The 15,866-nt window shown below is 33.7% G+C and overlaps 3 protein-coding genes across 4 annotated transcripts; 1 reads left to right on the top strand and 2 right to left on the bottom strand.

The window, feature by feature from the left end:
• Positions 1–1,304: 1,304 nt before the first annotated feature.
• LOC127108482 (UPF0161 protein At3g09310) lies at positions 1,305–6,687 on the top strand. Of its 2 annotated transcripts, XM_051045957.1 has the most exons (5): positions 1,305–1,618; positions 1,690–1,749; positions 2,808–2,948; positions 3,063–3,159; positions 6,309–6,687. In XM_051045957.1, the coding sequence occupies exons 1-4, from the start codon at positions 1,447–1,449 to the stop codon at positions 3,128–3,130; spliced, it is 441 nt and encodes a 146-aa protein (XP_050901914.1). In that variant the 5' UTR covers positions 1,305–1,446; the 3' UTR covers positions 3,131–3,159; positions 6,309–6,687. The 2 variants fall into 2 exon arrangements, with proteins under 2 accessions (XP_050901914.1, XP_050901913.1); XM_051045956.1 differs by lacking the exon at positions 6,309–6,687 and having other exon boundaries at positions 3,063–3,480.
• LOC127108481 (uncharacterized) lies at positions 5,504–7,867 on the bottom strand. The gene is made up of 9 exons (XM_051045955.1): positions 7,711–7,867; positions 7,360–7,425; positions 7,192–7,257; positions 7,003–7,100; positions 6,864–6,901; positions 6,676–6,763; positions 6,222–6,560; positions 6,067–6,132; positions 5,504–5,827 (listed from the first exon to the last, which is right to left on the bottom strand). The coding sequence occupies exons 1-9, from the start codon at positions 7,754–7,756 to the stop codon at positions 5,675–5,677; spliced, it is 960 nt and encodes a 319-aa protein (XP_050901912.1). The 5' UTR covers positions 7,757–7,867; the 3' UTR covers positions 5,504–5,674.
• A 4,322-nt stretch (positions 7,868–12,189) lies between these two features.
• LOC127104760 (two-component response regulator ARR14) lies at positions 12,190–13,753 on the bottom strand. Its single transcript, XM_051041919.1, has 4 exons — positions 13,501–13,753; positions 12,900–13,418; positions 12,738–12,814; positions 12,190–12,648 (listed from the first exon to the last, which is right to left on the bottom strand). Exons 1-4 carry the CDS (start codon positions 13,751–13,753, stop codon positions 12,190–12,192), a joined length of 1,308 nt encoding a protein of 435 aa, XP_050897876.1.
• Between the last annotated feature and the right edge of the window lie 2,113 nt (positions 13,754–15,866).

Here is a 15,866-nt window from a genome sequence, read left to right as displayed (position 1 = left end):
CGAATACTCGCTACATGCTCGCTTAGCGATGTGCTAGCGAGCGGCTGCGGGTTCTGGTTTTGATAACAGTACAATTCCAGAAAGCTCCAAACCCTATGGCACCCATTACAGAAATTACATGGTTAAACGTTCAAGATATTCATACTTAAATTCACATGCAAAAACTTAAGATATTTTTATAAATTCAATCATAATGCCACATGCAAGTTAAGAACATAAAGCGGTAATAGTAATGCAAACCTGTTTGCAACTGAATTGCAACCTTGAATTGGCAAGTCACTCTTAGGGTTGGCGCCAGATTGAGTTGGGCGGAGGTAACCTTGGTGCAGATGAGTTTCCTTCAGGGTTTCCTTTAGGGTTGCTCTGAATTCTCTAGGTTAGCCTCCAGGGTTTGCTGTGTTGCTTTTGTTAGGGTTTCCTTGCTAGGGTTTCTGTCCGTCTGCCTCTGTCCCCTTTTTCTGAATGAAGCTCTGCTATTTATAATAATTTTTGTGACCTGATGGGCTCAGAATGAAGCCCAAAATTTTTTGGTATTCGCAAGCTTCGCTAGGCGAGTGGCGTAACGAAGGGTTCGCTAGGCGAAGGAGTTGCTCGCCTAGCGAGCATGCCAGTCTGGGCCATTTTCTGGATTTGGCCATCTGTGAGCTGGGTCTTTGTTCCTTTAAGGTCAATGCCTTGGAAAATAAGTTGGAGTGCCTTAAAAAATACCTTGTAACATTAACGGACAAATTTTGGGGTATGACAACAGTGTTATGAATTGGCTTAATAAACCTCATATAGATTATTTTAACACATCAAGAAAGAAGAACCCTAAAAATCTCAAAAACATAAATCAAGCAATCACTTTAATTTGTTACTTTTTATAAAAGAAGAATGCATAAAGTTTTTTATCTGTTAGATGCCGATCACTTCAATCTGTTCCGATTCCAGTGTCACTAGCAAACTCATATGAGAAAGAAAGGAAAGGTAAGAGTTTTTTACCTTATCTGTATTTTCATCTAACTTTGAATGAAAAAGAAAAAATAAAAATTAATTTTAATTTAAAATAAGGATGTTTTAGTAATTTAATATATATAAATTAAAAAAAATAAAAAGTTGAGGGGTGACCGTGGCCTGTCCCCCTCAGTTCCGCCACCGCATATATAAATAAATTAAAAGACAAGAAAAGAAAGGTATAATAATATATTTGATAGTAATATGTTTCGTCGAGTCTATAATATATATATTAGTATTATTATAGAACACAAAATTGGTGTATCTTTAAGTGAATTATAGGGGTATTTATATACCATTTATTATAGAACACATTTATTATAGTAATAATATATGTTTCAAAATAGTCGTAGTGAAAATAGCTAAGAAACCCAATTGTTTTGGATTGGCTATGTGGTTATATACCAGTGGGAACAAAATAGTGAAATCCACATAGCGCGCGTGATTTTTTCCATGGCCACTCTCATTCTCCACACTTCCACTCCCTCCCAATTCACCTTCCAACCTAATACAATTCCAAACCCTAATTTCATTTCTCTCAATCTCAATTTCAACAAACGCTCATCACGTTCCACCTCTTCCCTTCGCGCAACACACCAAGATTCCAACCCTCAAACTCCACAAGGTTATATCTCTATCTCTATCGCTCTCTACCTCCTTGCTAATCTAATTGTCCGTACACATTCTCATCCTCAGATGGCGAGGTCGACAATTTGGGAGTTAAAGCTGCTCTTTCCATCTTGAGATTCTACAAAAGTAAGTTTTTTTTTTCTTTTTTTCTTTTTCCTTTCATCAATTTTGTAGTAAATTATGGAACTTTACAGGAAAAGACCAATTCATTATCCCAAATATTCGTTGAATGCTGTTATGGGATGTTTTTTTTTCTTTCAGTAGTAGATAAATGTTACTTGTATTATGCTATTTTAGTAGTCAAAATTTCAACTCTAAACTTTATTCTCATGCTATTTCGAGTGTCCTAGTTCAATCAATTAAGTGTATGTTTGGTTTTACATTCGGAGAGTACTCAGAATTGATTCTGGATGTGTAGAATTGATTTTGACATGTTTGGTTGCTCGTGAGTAGAATTGATTATACTTTCTAGAATTGATTCTACTTGAAGCTAGGATTTGTAGTTTTGAGTCTAAATGTGATGTTTACACCGAAGTTTAGTGTTCAACTCTCTTTAAGAGAAATTTATCCAAATATAAATTACATTACCATCAACTCACTTTTAGACAGAATCAATTTATTCGAAAACAATTATCTTCACTACAGAACCAAAGAACCAAATCCATGCTTAGACTCTTTTAGATAAACAACTTAATTAACATTTATTATATAAGTGCTAATGTATAAAATAAATAAATAAACACTTAACTACTTTCATATAAGTTATGCAGGAGAACTTATGGAGTTGGTTAAGCTGAAAACACAGCTTATGCATATTTCATAAGCTGTTTCTATAAGTTCTGAGAAATGGGTGTGTACCTGAATGAACAGTAAACCATCTGGGTAACTGAGTATCCGTTTCTGTTAGCCTTTGATGTGACAATTAACTGTCTAACCATCTTTCAGATGCTAGATGAGGGTGTTTGCTTGACAGATACATTTCATAAGGTTATTAGGTCTGAGACCTACATTAGCATTTGGTACTGGGCCAAGATTATCTCGAAGAAAAAGTAAAACAAGAAAAAAGACAAAAGTTGTTTTGTTCGAAAACGGATGTCAAAAGTTAGCTTCACTATAGCGGGCCCTTTTAGGAATTTGAGTCATTGTATCATCATTATGTGTTGATTTTGTTCATGTATATGTAGGGGAAATTTCGCCAATCTTGCCGAGGAGCTGTCGTTACGTTCCAACTTGCAGTGAGTATTCCATGGAGGCATATAAGAGGTACGGTGTTTTGAAGGGTACAACTTTGACTGTGTGGCGTCTGTGTCGTTGCAATCCTCTTGGTAATTTACCAGTAACTTTGAATTGGCTTAACTGCATAATTATGATTTCAGTTTTGAATAGTATCTACATTTTTTGTTTTGAACGTAATAATTAAATTCCTTATACGAATTCAGGTGGGTCTGGATATGATCCTCCAAGATGGTTTGGTGAGATTAGACAAGGGGAAGAACTTGACGATTGATTAATTTCTAGTGGCCATATTTTGAATCGGTAAGCACTGCAAACTGAGCATTTTATAAACTGAAGTTACTTGATGTGCTAATACTGAGGGCTCTTAGGTGTTTTTCCATCTGGTTTCTTGTATTACTTTGTAACAATGCAAAAGAAGATTTGTTCTTGGATCTTACCACATCAGAGAAATTAGATCAGGAAGAACCATAGCTGAGATTAGAATATTGTTGACGATGATCAAATTAAATGTATTTCATATTTGTACTGCAAAAGAAAATACGGTATGAAACAGTAAACATATTTTTTCATCTTTTAATATCCTATGCTAGTAATACTTCAACAACCACCCTTTTCAGTCCATTATCGGAGTTCATCTACCTAAGGAATGTCTTATATTGGTTATGCCTATCATACTGCTGACACATAATTGGTTTAGAGTGCCTCATATTATAGGAATATTATAAATACTATGTTTTTATCACTTTTTAATTGTATGAAATTCCACATTGGCCCCACTAAATAAACTGGGCTTGCACTGGGCTAACATGAAATTTTAGTTTTCACCCAATTATTGAGTGTGTTGAGAAAGTGTCAATGAGGGCATTACTAGCATTTCTCTTTACTCACACTACTAGCAATTAAGATTTGGTAGGCTGTGCTTGAAAGAAACATGAGAATGAATACTTATTAGTACTGGTTAATTACTTGTTGTCCGTCTTGCTTCCAACTCTAGTTAAACCTAAGTCCCCCCATTTAAATAAGATAAGATGTGAAAAAAGTTTATGAAAAGTGACATCCCGCAACTTGCAAACTGATTTTGTAAGGATGAATTACGCGTAATATCTAATATAGTATAAGAGTTTATCTATTCGGGCCACCTACCATATTATCAACATGTCAAATCCAATAGTGCTGAGCATGAAAGGTGTATTGGAAAAAACATAACTCCTACATTGAAAAGAGATGAGGCCTGAAAAATGTTCATAAAAAGTGGAATCTTTCACCTTACGAACTGGTTTTGTAAAGATGAGTTAGACTCAACTCAAAACCTACTAATAGAAATTAGTAACATACCAATAATTACTTTATTCACCTGAAAATTACAAGAAACATAAAGGATGATTGGAAGGCTGTGGTGGTATGTTAAAAATTTGTCCTGACACCAGTAATATAAATAAAAAATGAGGGTTGCTGTAAACTGTATGTGCATTCCTAGGTTTCAAACAGGGGATGGAGGGATTTGCTATATAGTTGAAGAGTCCAGGAAAGGAGTTCTTCACTTCTCGCAATGTCATGTTCTATGACTTGCAATTTCCATTTCACAATACGGAAACAGCCGACCCTTAAGCTATTCATAACCCTCCTATATACCTCGATGAGCCATTCATATTGAAATCAGTTTCTGCTTCACCTGAATCTAGAAGGTCAACCGGAAAATATTTCTCAGCTTATCTCCAATCCATGACTATATGTGCTAGTTATCCACTGCAAACCGTCTTTCAAAATTATTGTCCTATCACCACATTTTCTCCCTTCACCTCAAGTACACTCTGTCCCTTTCCACTGAGATTGAACCCTGTACGTATGCTGAGGCCAGTAAACTTTGCAACTGGAAGAAGGCCATGCAATGTGAGTTAGATGCACTTATAGGCAATGGGACTTAGAGTTTTGTTGATTCACCTCCTGGTATTGGTGACAAATAGGTTTATAAAATCAAATGCTTTATTGATCCATCTATTGAAAGATTTAAATCTAATCTAGTCGCAGTGAAATACAACGACAAAGTAGAGGGATTGTATTTGCTAGACACTTTCTTCACTGTATTCCAATCTATCAATTCCTTGCTTCATTCCTCCTTCGAGATTAAAGGCCTTGGTTGGAGTTAGTTAGCGGGAGTGTTATCAAATATTCGCAATTGCGGGGCTATGGCGGATATACATGGTGGTTTTCGGGCTCGCTGCAATGATAAATATTGACTGATATTGCGGGTTTTTCCACAATAATCTGCTATATCGGCGCCGCAAAGCATCCGGTATGGTGGGATTTTGGCTCTGTCATGGACATGGACTGCCGTCCGCCATGGACAACACTGGTTAGCAGTAAAACTAACTAATTATGGCAGCATATACTAGTTAATTACATGTGGCAATGTACACGTATATAAATTCAGATTGTATTTAGACTGATTGATTCACAATTATGTACTTGAGACAGTCAAACAATTTTCCCCCTTCTCTTGTACTGTTTTGGTAGACTTTATGTTGTAATATACTTATATTATTTCCTTTATCATTAATATCATTATTCTATTTTTATGTTTACTTTATTTTTTCTTATGTCTCTTGAAATTAGAGAAATTACGGAGGTGATTAGATTGATTGTATTTTCTCCCATAAGAAAAGCACCTTTATTCATAATATAGTACTACAACTATTCTCAACAATTTATTTAATCTAGCGATTTATTACAACATCTAAAAGACAAAAACTACATTTATTCCATCTAAAGTTGAGTAATCAGCTTTAGCTTCTCCTCAATGTTTTATGGGGCTTCCTTAAGCAGCTACTGTTGTCTCCTTAGCAAGGTTCTCAGTGTAAACCACTTCTGATTTTACGTCTGCCTCCCATAGATCAGGCACTGCCTCAGTAAGGTTATGGATGCTTTCCAATACATAGTCCGCACCTTGAACTTTGTGCGATGCACCGACCTGGATGTTGCAATCAATAAGCAGTTCATATAAGTTGTGACTCGTTAAAAGGCATCATATGATAGTTACTAATCGTGTTGTTATATAAGTCATAGCGATGTAGTGTATCCGAATATGAATAGATTACTAATGTAGTACAAAATGTTGTCAATTAGCGGAATTTGAATAAATTGCTATTTTCTGCGATTGACAACATTGGTTACTAGAATCAAAGTCCATCTCTAGTTTCTACGACTTACCAGCACAGTGTCAAGTCCCAAACGTTTTCCAGCTTGAATGTTGCGGACACTGTCTTCAAAGAACAACTGAAAATGACATAAAAGCATAGAAAAGTTTAGCAAACAAATCAAATAAAAAGGTAGCAATGTTAGATCATAAAGGGCGATTTTCTTACAGTTTTATGTGGGTTAATGTTGGCTATGTTGAGAGCCAGTTCAATGGCTTTTTCTGACGGCTTGCAAACAACTGGTGTCTTTGGCAGGTTTCCGCTGGGATTTTCCTGAGCAAAGTGGCTTATGATGTCAAAGATCTGAGAGTTGCTTGCTCTATCACTAGTTATCGGCTTAATAGCACTTGGTAAGCCTCCAAACTCAATGTCATCTTCATCATCAGAGACACCACTCTGGTGGACTGGATTAAGAGTCTCGAAGCATATAATTCCTTCAAAGCAGTCTTCTAATCCAAGTATGTTCAGTGTCTTGAGAGCATGAACTTTGTCTGCATTTGTGAAGATCTATCGACAAAAACAAGAGAAGCAATAGTAATAGTTAGATCATATTATACACCTTCTGCGACCTTATTCTACGAGTAAAAGTTCGTTTTGGCCCTTTCGATTATAAACAACTTACGAGTTTCCTATAGGGCAGGCTCTTCAACATGTTCCTTAGAACCGGGTCCGGTTTCAGGTTCTCATAAGGCAATCTCCCATGAATAAAACTGCAATGATAAACTCAATAATCATTTTAAGTTTTAACCATTTCAAAAAACACACACGGGTTAAACATAATAACCCTTTAGCAGTTTGAGAGTTGCATACCTATGATATTCATCATAGTCAAACTCATAACCAATTGCCTGAATGGAAATGAAACAATAAACAGATTATCAGTATATTCAGAATTTCTAAGTAAAAACTTCATTTAACATGATAAGGTAAGGATACTAGCTAATCATACCCTTAAACCAGATAGAGTTGTTCCATAGTTCTTGTAAAGAAGGTTGCATAAGTCATCAGTTTTACTTGGTTCTATGCCAAGCTTTTCAACCATGTAGGCTGAGTTCAATGTACCATTATGTTAAAACACATTAATAATACTGAGAAAATAATGTGAAATAAGACACAATTATTATGCAGAGTTGCTTACCTTCAAGATTTTTCAGAATTGCATTTGCAAGACCAGAACTGAGTGGATACAAAGTATCATCTAAATCTGCAGAACAATATCATGGTTACATTTGTAACTTGCATGAAAATGAAAATGAAAATTTCAATCCTGTACTTGAAAAAATGTTACAAATATTGCATTACTTACCAAAAAGAAGGCAATCATATTTTTGGTTTTTTGCAAAGTGGTCCTCGCGCTCCATTTCGTTAAAACCTTATACCCAGAACACACAACAAAGTGAAAAACTGAAAATTGCATAACAACATGAATTCATCTTGATTATTAATTTATCAATGTCTATGGCTTCGCAAAAAATCTCGAAGTTGCGGCTGTAATCGCAACATTGGGCAATTTTCAAAACCTTGTTCATGATAATCATGGTTTAATATGTAATATACCTCAGTTATTATGAAGGCAATGCTGATTAAAAATCAAATGAAGAAGAAAATATAAAAAAAATGCCATGCATGGGAAATATAGCTGAAGCCATTAGCTTACCAGAATGGTTGATGATTGGTAAGGGCAGAGAAGATGATGTTTGCATGGTTCTTGAGTTTACAATATGCAAGCAATTTTGAAGTACTAGTCTATGATCAACAATGAAACTCTTATATAGCAATTGTAAATTTTTCTTCAAGAAAGTGGATTGTGATTTTATTGATGAAGTGTTTTTTCTTCATGTATATATGGAAACAAAATAAGTTTTTCTTAAATTCCAATAAATAATAATCTATTTTTCTTTTGTAAAAAGAAAAGAAATAAAATAATTAAAAGGAGAATATGCCATTTGTATTAGCAAACAATGAATTTGTTACATATTGCCACCTCACAAATTGCAACTCTATTATTTTTGGTAAGAAAACCATTAGACCACCTCTGAATATAGACATAATAACGTTGTAAGTTAGGATTATACTATGTATATTCCATTATCAAGTTGGTATTGAGGTAAAAATAGAACTTACGGGTCAATTTATTTTAGTTTTTAAAAAATAGATGTTTTTTTGTATTTTTAAAAATGATTTTTATAGTTTTTTTTTAAATATTACAAATAATGTCTCACTTTTTTTGGATGATTAAAGTTACCATATTAAAGTTTTGACTTGACATATTTTTTATAAAAAAATAATTATATACATGGTTTCTACTAGAAAATTATATATGCATGGTTTCTACTAGAAAATCATATATGCATGGTTTCTACTAGAAAATTATATATGCATTGTTTCTACTAGAAAATTATATATGCATTGTTTTGTATTTATTGTTAATGTAAATACATACATTTGTTCTAAAAAAGGGTCAATTTATTTTAGTTTTAAAAATATGTTTTTTGTATTTTTAAAATAATTTTTATAAAAATAATTTTAAAAATATTATAAGTTTTTTATAAATTAAAAGATTAATTTTAACATTCTACACCATAGATATATATTATTGAAGATTAAAACATAGTTAAAATTATATATATATTTTAAAAATGTATATGAAAAATGATCTTTAGAAACTAAAATTATTTGAAATAGCTATAAATTTCAAGTGATTTTTTTAAAATTTTGATATTTAAAAAGGGTTTTAGCAAAATGATGATAAACTAACTTTTTATTTGAAATTTTTGAAAAAGAATTTGTAAACTTTTTTCAATAAAAATATATTATACTATAAAAATTATTTTTATAAAAAACTTTGTCTCTATCAAATAATATTTTTTTAATTTTGAATGAAATAATATGGTACTATTTTGATAATGTTGTATTGCTCAACAATATTTTATTAAATATAAATTTTATAAAATATATTTTTGGATTAAAAGTTTATATTATATAGATTATTATTAGAAAATTTTACAAAAATCTAAAAGCAATTGGTATTATTGAAATAAATAAAAGATAACAACATCAATAAAAATAAATAATGGTATATGTTCACGGGTGAAGGTTGAATGGTAGACTCTCCCACTCTATGAGATGCATTTGGTCCAAAGCCATGATAAACACATTCTTCATAAAAATATGTTACCTCGTCTTATTTATATATGGCGAATTTCTCTCATTTTTCCATTTACTTGAAATTTAACTATAGGAAATAAAACAACTTTTATAATTTTAAGATGTTTAAACTTTTAAAAAAAGTTGAAATGTTTTAGGTTTGACTATACACAAGATTACGACATGTTAGTTTGAGATTGATCTCAAAGTGTAATCAATTTGATTTTGTAAGAGGTCTGCCTAATTGAAAATATCAATCATATATTTTTTAGGTATGTCAAAAATAAAAACATATGAAAACTTATTTTCATTCTAAAAATTTGTTTTCTCCTTTAGATCATTAAAGCTTATACGCACTAAGTTACAAGATTGTCAGTGCCAATGAAAACTACATAAGTCAATATTAAGAAGCATGAATTAGTCATTTTTGATGATTATAATAAATGGACATGGTAAAAAATTTAAGACACAAGGATGAATCTCATTATGTGTTCTTAGTATTTTTTAAATAGGTGTAAGTTAAAAAATGTTAGGCAACTACAACGGTTAGAAGTGATTATGGTGGAGAATTTGAAAATAAACCTTTTGAAATTTTGTGTGAAGATAATGACATTTCTTGTGATTTTTCCTGTTCCATTACCCCACAAAACTATAGTTATAGAAAGGAAAAATAGATTTTTTCAAGAGATGACCAAAACCATGATCAGTAAGTTTATTGTAGTCAAAACCCAGTACCAACATAAGCTCACTCGATTGGTAAAAAGAAAATCCATGCGATCCGTCTTCTTTAAAGATAACACCGGGACAACCGACACCCCCTCACACTTAGACACAATTATCCTTCCAATTCTTGTAACTCGAAAAATTAAGGGTGATTAAACCCCTACTAGTAAGGGCGCATAGAGAAACCCATCAATCCTTTCGTCCCGTAAAATGAAAAGGAAATTACTACATTAAGCATGATCTCGAGGGAATTGTAGAGGATCTTGAAACTGCTCATGAAGGCCCATCATTTGAGATGAAGTTGTGTGGGGGTGACGCTGACCATTTTTAGAATGTTAACCTCGAATGTGGTGAAGGGATTTCCACTCTCAAATCGGTTATAACACTCGTATACATATAGAAATACCCGCCCTCGACCCCTTGAGGACGCCTCATGCATGCCTTTTCACCTTCCATGCAAGGCTCTAACAAAACACCATATTCTCTATCGGTAGAAGATATATACTTATCCCCACATAAGGCCTTTACCCTTTCTTCACTATTAAATAAGGAATCAATGCTCGTCTCTTCGTTGCAAAAGACAACCAAACTTGTGTCTAATGTCGCCATGATAGTCTCACCGGTCCTAAGTAAGAAGAGACCAAAACAATGTCACTATTCCTAATCTCTTTGCTATTAGAGTTACTCGAACTACTATCATAACTCCTAAATATCGTCATTTCAAAAAATCTTTAATTATTGTTTTCTTGCGCTCACCGCAAACTCTCACAACAATGATTCCACAACTCCCACTTTCCCTTGTGGGTATAAGGCTCAACTACGTTATTATTACTGTTATTATTACTGTCACAATCCCTAAGAAATATCATCTTCTAAATAGAAAAGCTAAAAATCACCCAATAGTACAAGAAGACAATAATACACGTGGTAGGACTTTTTGAAGAGGTGATACAAATCGAGGCCGAAGAAGCAATTGACATGGCAAGATGAAATAATTACTATGTGAAAATGATTATGGGGAAAATGTGTGATGAGAATGGAAAGCCGACATTATCATATTTATAATGAGATATCCCCTTAAGTCCTAGTAGTCGTCGGTAGCATAAAACCATAATTAATGTGATAGAGTATCAATGGCTATGCTCACAAGCATGTAACTCGAAAGATGACCCAACTTAACTAGTATTTTCTGATACATTTCAATCAATTCTATCATTAATGACATACTTAGTCTTCAAAACATGTCCATTTATAAGGAAACAAATCTCTAAATATATTTAGACCACCATGATCAAATTCAATCTTCGACCCATGGATAGCATCCTCGTGACACCACCTTTGATATTCACCCTTAAACAACTTTTCTCTTACAAGTCTCATGTTTGAGAAACTATGAACTATCATGTTTTCATCCTCAACCACTTCGTCCTTATAGACCCCGTGTTTGAGAAATTGTCAATTGTTATCTCAATAATCCAAATCCACTTGGATATCATTTGTTGCAACTTACAAGTGATCCATTTCGTCCACCACATCAAACACATCTTGCCATGTCAATCTTGAACTCGCTACATCATTCAACATAATCGAAATGGACTCATCCAACACTACTCGTCATTAGTGGGGCATCCTATGCAACATAATAAATTTCAAATCGCTTTGAATAAAACACGTTACCTATAATGAAAGAGTGACACATCCGCCAAACTAGACTATAGCATAATTCAAGTTATATATATGGCCGAGTTTGTAGGTAGAAATAGTAAACTCGAGAAGGATAATATGTTCTAAGGTTGTCAGAATGTAAACTCGAGAAGGACAATTGTTGTGTGCCTAATAAAAATAGTAATTAAACATAATATTAATACCTCTCTTTAGTAAAAAGAATGTAACGAATAAATTTAATATATTGAATTCTTTTCTCTATAGTTTAACGAATCATGATAAAGGCACATGCCATTCATACTACAACATACATAAACACACGTAGACACAGTGATCTTATGCCATTCTTCATAAAATATACTTGATGAATTTATCTCACAAACACACACACAGACTCACATTTAACCACAATGTATATAATCAACTTCATCAATTTACTTTAAAAGAACCATTGCATCTTTATGAGTTCAAAATTGACTCATGAATGCAAAGCTAAAAAAAACTAGCTAATTACATTAATGAATAAATGACTATATCTTCATTGAATGACCTTCATCTGACTCAGTCACCACCTTGCAATTGTATATCTCATTGAGATGCTTTAAAATATTAATGATATTAACTCATCATCTAAATCAAAGAGCAAGTCAGATGGATCAGGAAAATCGTTGTTCATAATGTCCGAGACTCGATAATCGCCGACATCTGTTGGATGTTGTTGTGTTTCATAATTGTTATCACTTTGAAGAGTTGAATTTAGGTCCTGTTGTAACATTGATTGAGTTGAATCAGGAAAATCGTTCATAATGTCCGAGACTCCATAGTCTCCAACATCAGTTGAAAGCTTTTGTGTTTCATAATTGCAGCCAATGTCGGAAACTTGATGATAATTAGTAGTAACATCATTTGTATGTTGTTGTGTTTCATAGATATTATCAGTTTGAAGAGTTGAATTGAGTTGAGGACTTTGGTCTTGTTCTATCATTGACTTAGCATATTCAAATTCTAACCATGTTGGACTTTTCTTTGACTTTGGTCTCTTCAAATAATTTCTATACTTCTGCAAAACAATATTGTAATCATGAAGAATGTTAATTATACTTCATCTCAAACTAAAACAAATATAACAAAAATATATCAAAACCTAACCTGCAAATGACTTGCAACCTGTGCTGTTGCTAAACCAGAAACACCCATCATTTTCAGAATCTTTCTAGGTTTTGCCTCTGAAAATAAACAACAATGCACATAACTTGACTTGTTAAAGAATACAAACAAAAGAAAAAAGAAACAAATAGAAAAGATTCATACCATCTACGCCAAGTTGGTTCACAGCATTTACAAACTGTTGATGCAGTTCCGGCGTCCATGATAGCCGACTCTTTTTTGCACCTCTTTCTTTTCCAGCTTTATCATCTTCTCTCTCCCGTTTTCTTTCATGCCGAGGACCCTCCATGATTCCAAAAACTTCATGTTCTTGATGGCTCTGTGGTTCCAAGAATCCAAGAACTTCATCTTCTTTATGACTTTCCGTTTCCAAGATTTCAACAAGTTCAGGTTCTTTAGCACTTCGAACCTTCAAGAATCCAAGATCGTGATGTTCTTTATGACTATCAGTCTCCAAGATTTCAACAAGTCCAGGTTCTTTATGGAGTTGCGCATTCAAGAATCCAGGATCTTCATCTTCTTTATTCTCCATCAAAGTTTTTCTGACAACATGTTGCCACATAGTCTTGAATTGTTTTTCATGCAAAGGTTGAACCCAATAATCACAGGCGCCATGAATTATAGACTTTAGGACAGAACTTTTTGTCGCATCAGAAGAAATCACTACAAACACAAATAGCAATGATGTTAGTTACAGTATAGATAATGTGCATGAACTGTTTTACGGTAGCGTTAAAGTACTTACCAATGACAGGGATTTTGTGTTGTAGGGTTACATATTGAACAAAGCTATAAGAATCCATGTTTGCAATACAAACATCAATCAGCATCATATCAAAATAACCACACCTTTCCACGAGAAGATTAAAAGCATAAGAAGCTGAAGTGCATTTGGTTACTACATAATGATATCTATCACACATTTCTTGAATTTCATTAAGAACAACAGTGTCATGATGAATGACAAGGACCTTGAGATTAGTTGAGAATAGTTCCATCTCAAAATAAAGAGACTTAGAATTCAATAAAACACTATTGTGGTTTGTTGTTATAATTACCACTATTTAAAAGAAAATTAAACTTAGTGGATAATTGGCCTAAGGAATAGTGGGCCTTTGTCCTGGGTTGCAAATCCAAGCCCAATAAAACTATACTTAGTAAAGACCTATTATTTATTCTCACCCTCTTCTGAATTTGGTTGGCACCCCTTTTCTTCAATTCTATTTTTACCCTTCTCACCCATATGAGTTAGTGGAGCTTCTTGTCCTACGTATGTGTCTGTTTAGACATAAAAGGGTTATGACATTGTTCCTTCGTTTCTTGGGATTGATTCATCATTTATAAAAGTTGATTCTCATGTGTTTCTTTATTATGAAAGACTGTTATTTTTTCTCTGGGTACACTTCTTCAGTGATGATGACTCAGACTCCAGGTTTAGGTGTGTAGTTTATTCATGACCAACTAATTCATTTGCATGCTTTTCCTCAGCCAAATTCAAGTGTTTTCAGACTTTGTGTTTCTATTGGTGTTCGTTTGTAGGATAGTGTTCATACACCTATTTTAGAAAAATAGTATCTCGAGATTTAGTTTATATGCTAGTTTTGGTTGTACTTCTCTTATATGTGTTACTACATAATGATATCTATTACACATTTTTTGAATTTCATTAAGAACAATAGTGTCATGATGAATGGCAAGGACCTTGAGATTAGTTGAGAATAGTTCCATCTCAGAATAAAGAGACTTAAAATTCAATAAAACAGTATTGTGGGTTGTTGTTATAATTACCACTATTTAAAAGAAAATTAAACTTAGTGGATAATTGGTCTAAGGAATAGCGGGCCTTTGTCCCGGGTTGAAACTCCAAGCCCAATAAAACTATACTTAGTAAAGACCTATTATTTATTCTCACCCTCTTATGAGTTTGGTTGACACTCCTTTTATTCCATTCAATTCTTGCCCTTCTCACCGACATGGGTCGGTGGAGCTTCTTGTCCTATGGTTGTTGCTGTTTCGACATAAGAGGATTATGGCATTGTTCCTTCGTTTTTTAGGATTGGTTCATTATTTATAAACGTTGATCTCATGTGTTTCTTTATTCTGAAGGACTGTTGTTTTTGATCTCTAGCTATACTTCTTCATCGATGATCACTCATACTCTAGACTTAGGTGTGCAATTTATTCATGATCAACTCATCCATTTGCACGCTTCTCCTCATTCAAGTGTCCCTAGTTTAGCTAAGAAATGTCAGTCCGGGGTGTCAATCAATCCCCATGTATTTGTGCTTACTTTTATTTAATGAAATCAAACATGACCTATTTTTCGAGATCTTAAACGTTAGTGACACGTGTCAGAAACGTGCTAAGTTTTTCTAAAACTCTAAGTGATTTAGGGAGTCTTTTATGCCTTCCACTATAAAAGGCTTCCCTCTTGGCATTTGCTCCATTTTACCCTTTCTCTACAAGTTCGTCCAAGTTATTTTCCCTTGTCATCTCTTTGCTCGCAACCTTCTCTCGGGTACGAAATCCTTTTTTTCTTTATTTTCTGTAGTGGATTTTTCAAAGGTATGTTTGAGATAGGGTTCTTACGTTAGATGTAGGGATTTAGGTAAGTAGTCCCTTTCTGACGATTACGATAGTGGTGGTGATTTTTTTTTGTTATACTACTTTATCAGGAACAAAATATCTTCCTCCCCCGTCGTGTCCAAGGATGTTGGATACTTTGTTTCTATTTTCACCTCATAAATACAAATTCATATTTTTCGATTGGGAGTAGATGTTGCTTCGTTGGAGGGGGAGGATTAGCTCTTCCTAAAGATTTGTTTACCTTAGAGAGGGTGACATCACTTGTGTCCTTCGAACTTATTTCACTATACCTCTACTTTTATCTCCCCGGCATCAAAGACGTGAGAGTTCTTTCCCTCTTTCTCCTTTTTTTGCGGAGATCTTGAGAATTCTTAATGTCACTCCCTCCCAATTGTTTCCCAATAGTTTGGTCTACATCAAGGCCTTTGAGATGGTTGCGAGGACCTGAACATTACTTCGACCACATGGGTCTTTTTCTCCTTCTTTACCACCAACCCCTAAAAGGGTAGCTAGGTGTCCCTAGGA

This window comes from Lathyrus oleraceus, chromosome 7 (genome assembly GCF_024323335.1).
Source record: "Lathyrus oleraceus cultivar Zhongwan6 chromosome 7, CAAS_Psat_ZW6_1.0, whole genome shotgun sequence".
Taxonomy (NCBI): domain Eukaryota; kingdom Viridiplantae; phylum Streptophyta; class Magnoliopsida; order Fabales; family Fabaceae; genus Lathyrus; species Lathyrus oleraceus.
The sequence above is the reverse complement of the archived record's forward strand: the minus strand, read 5'-3'. Positions and strand labels throughout refer to the sequence as shown.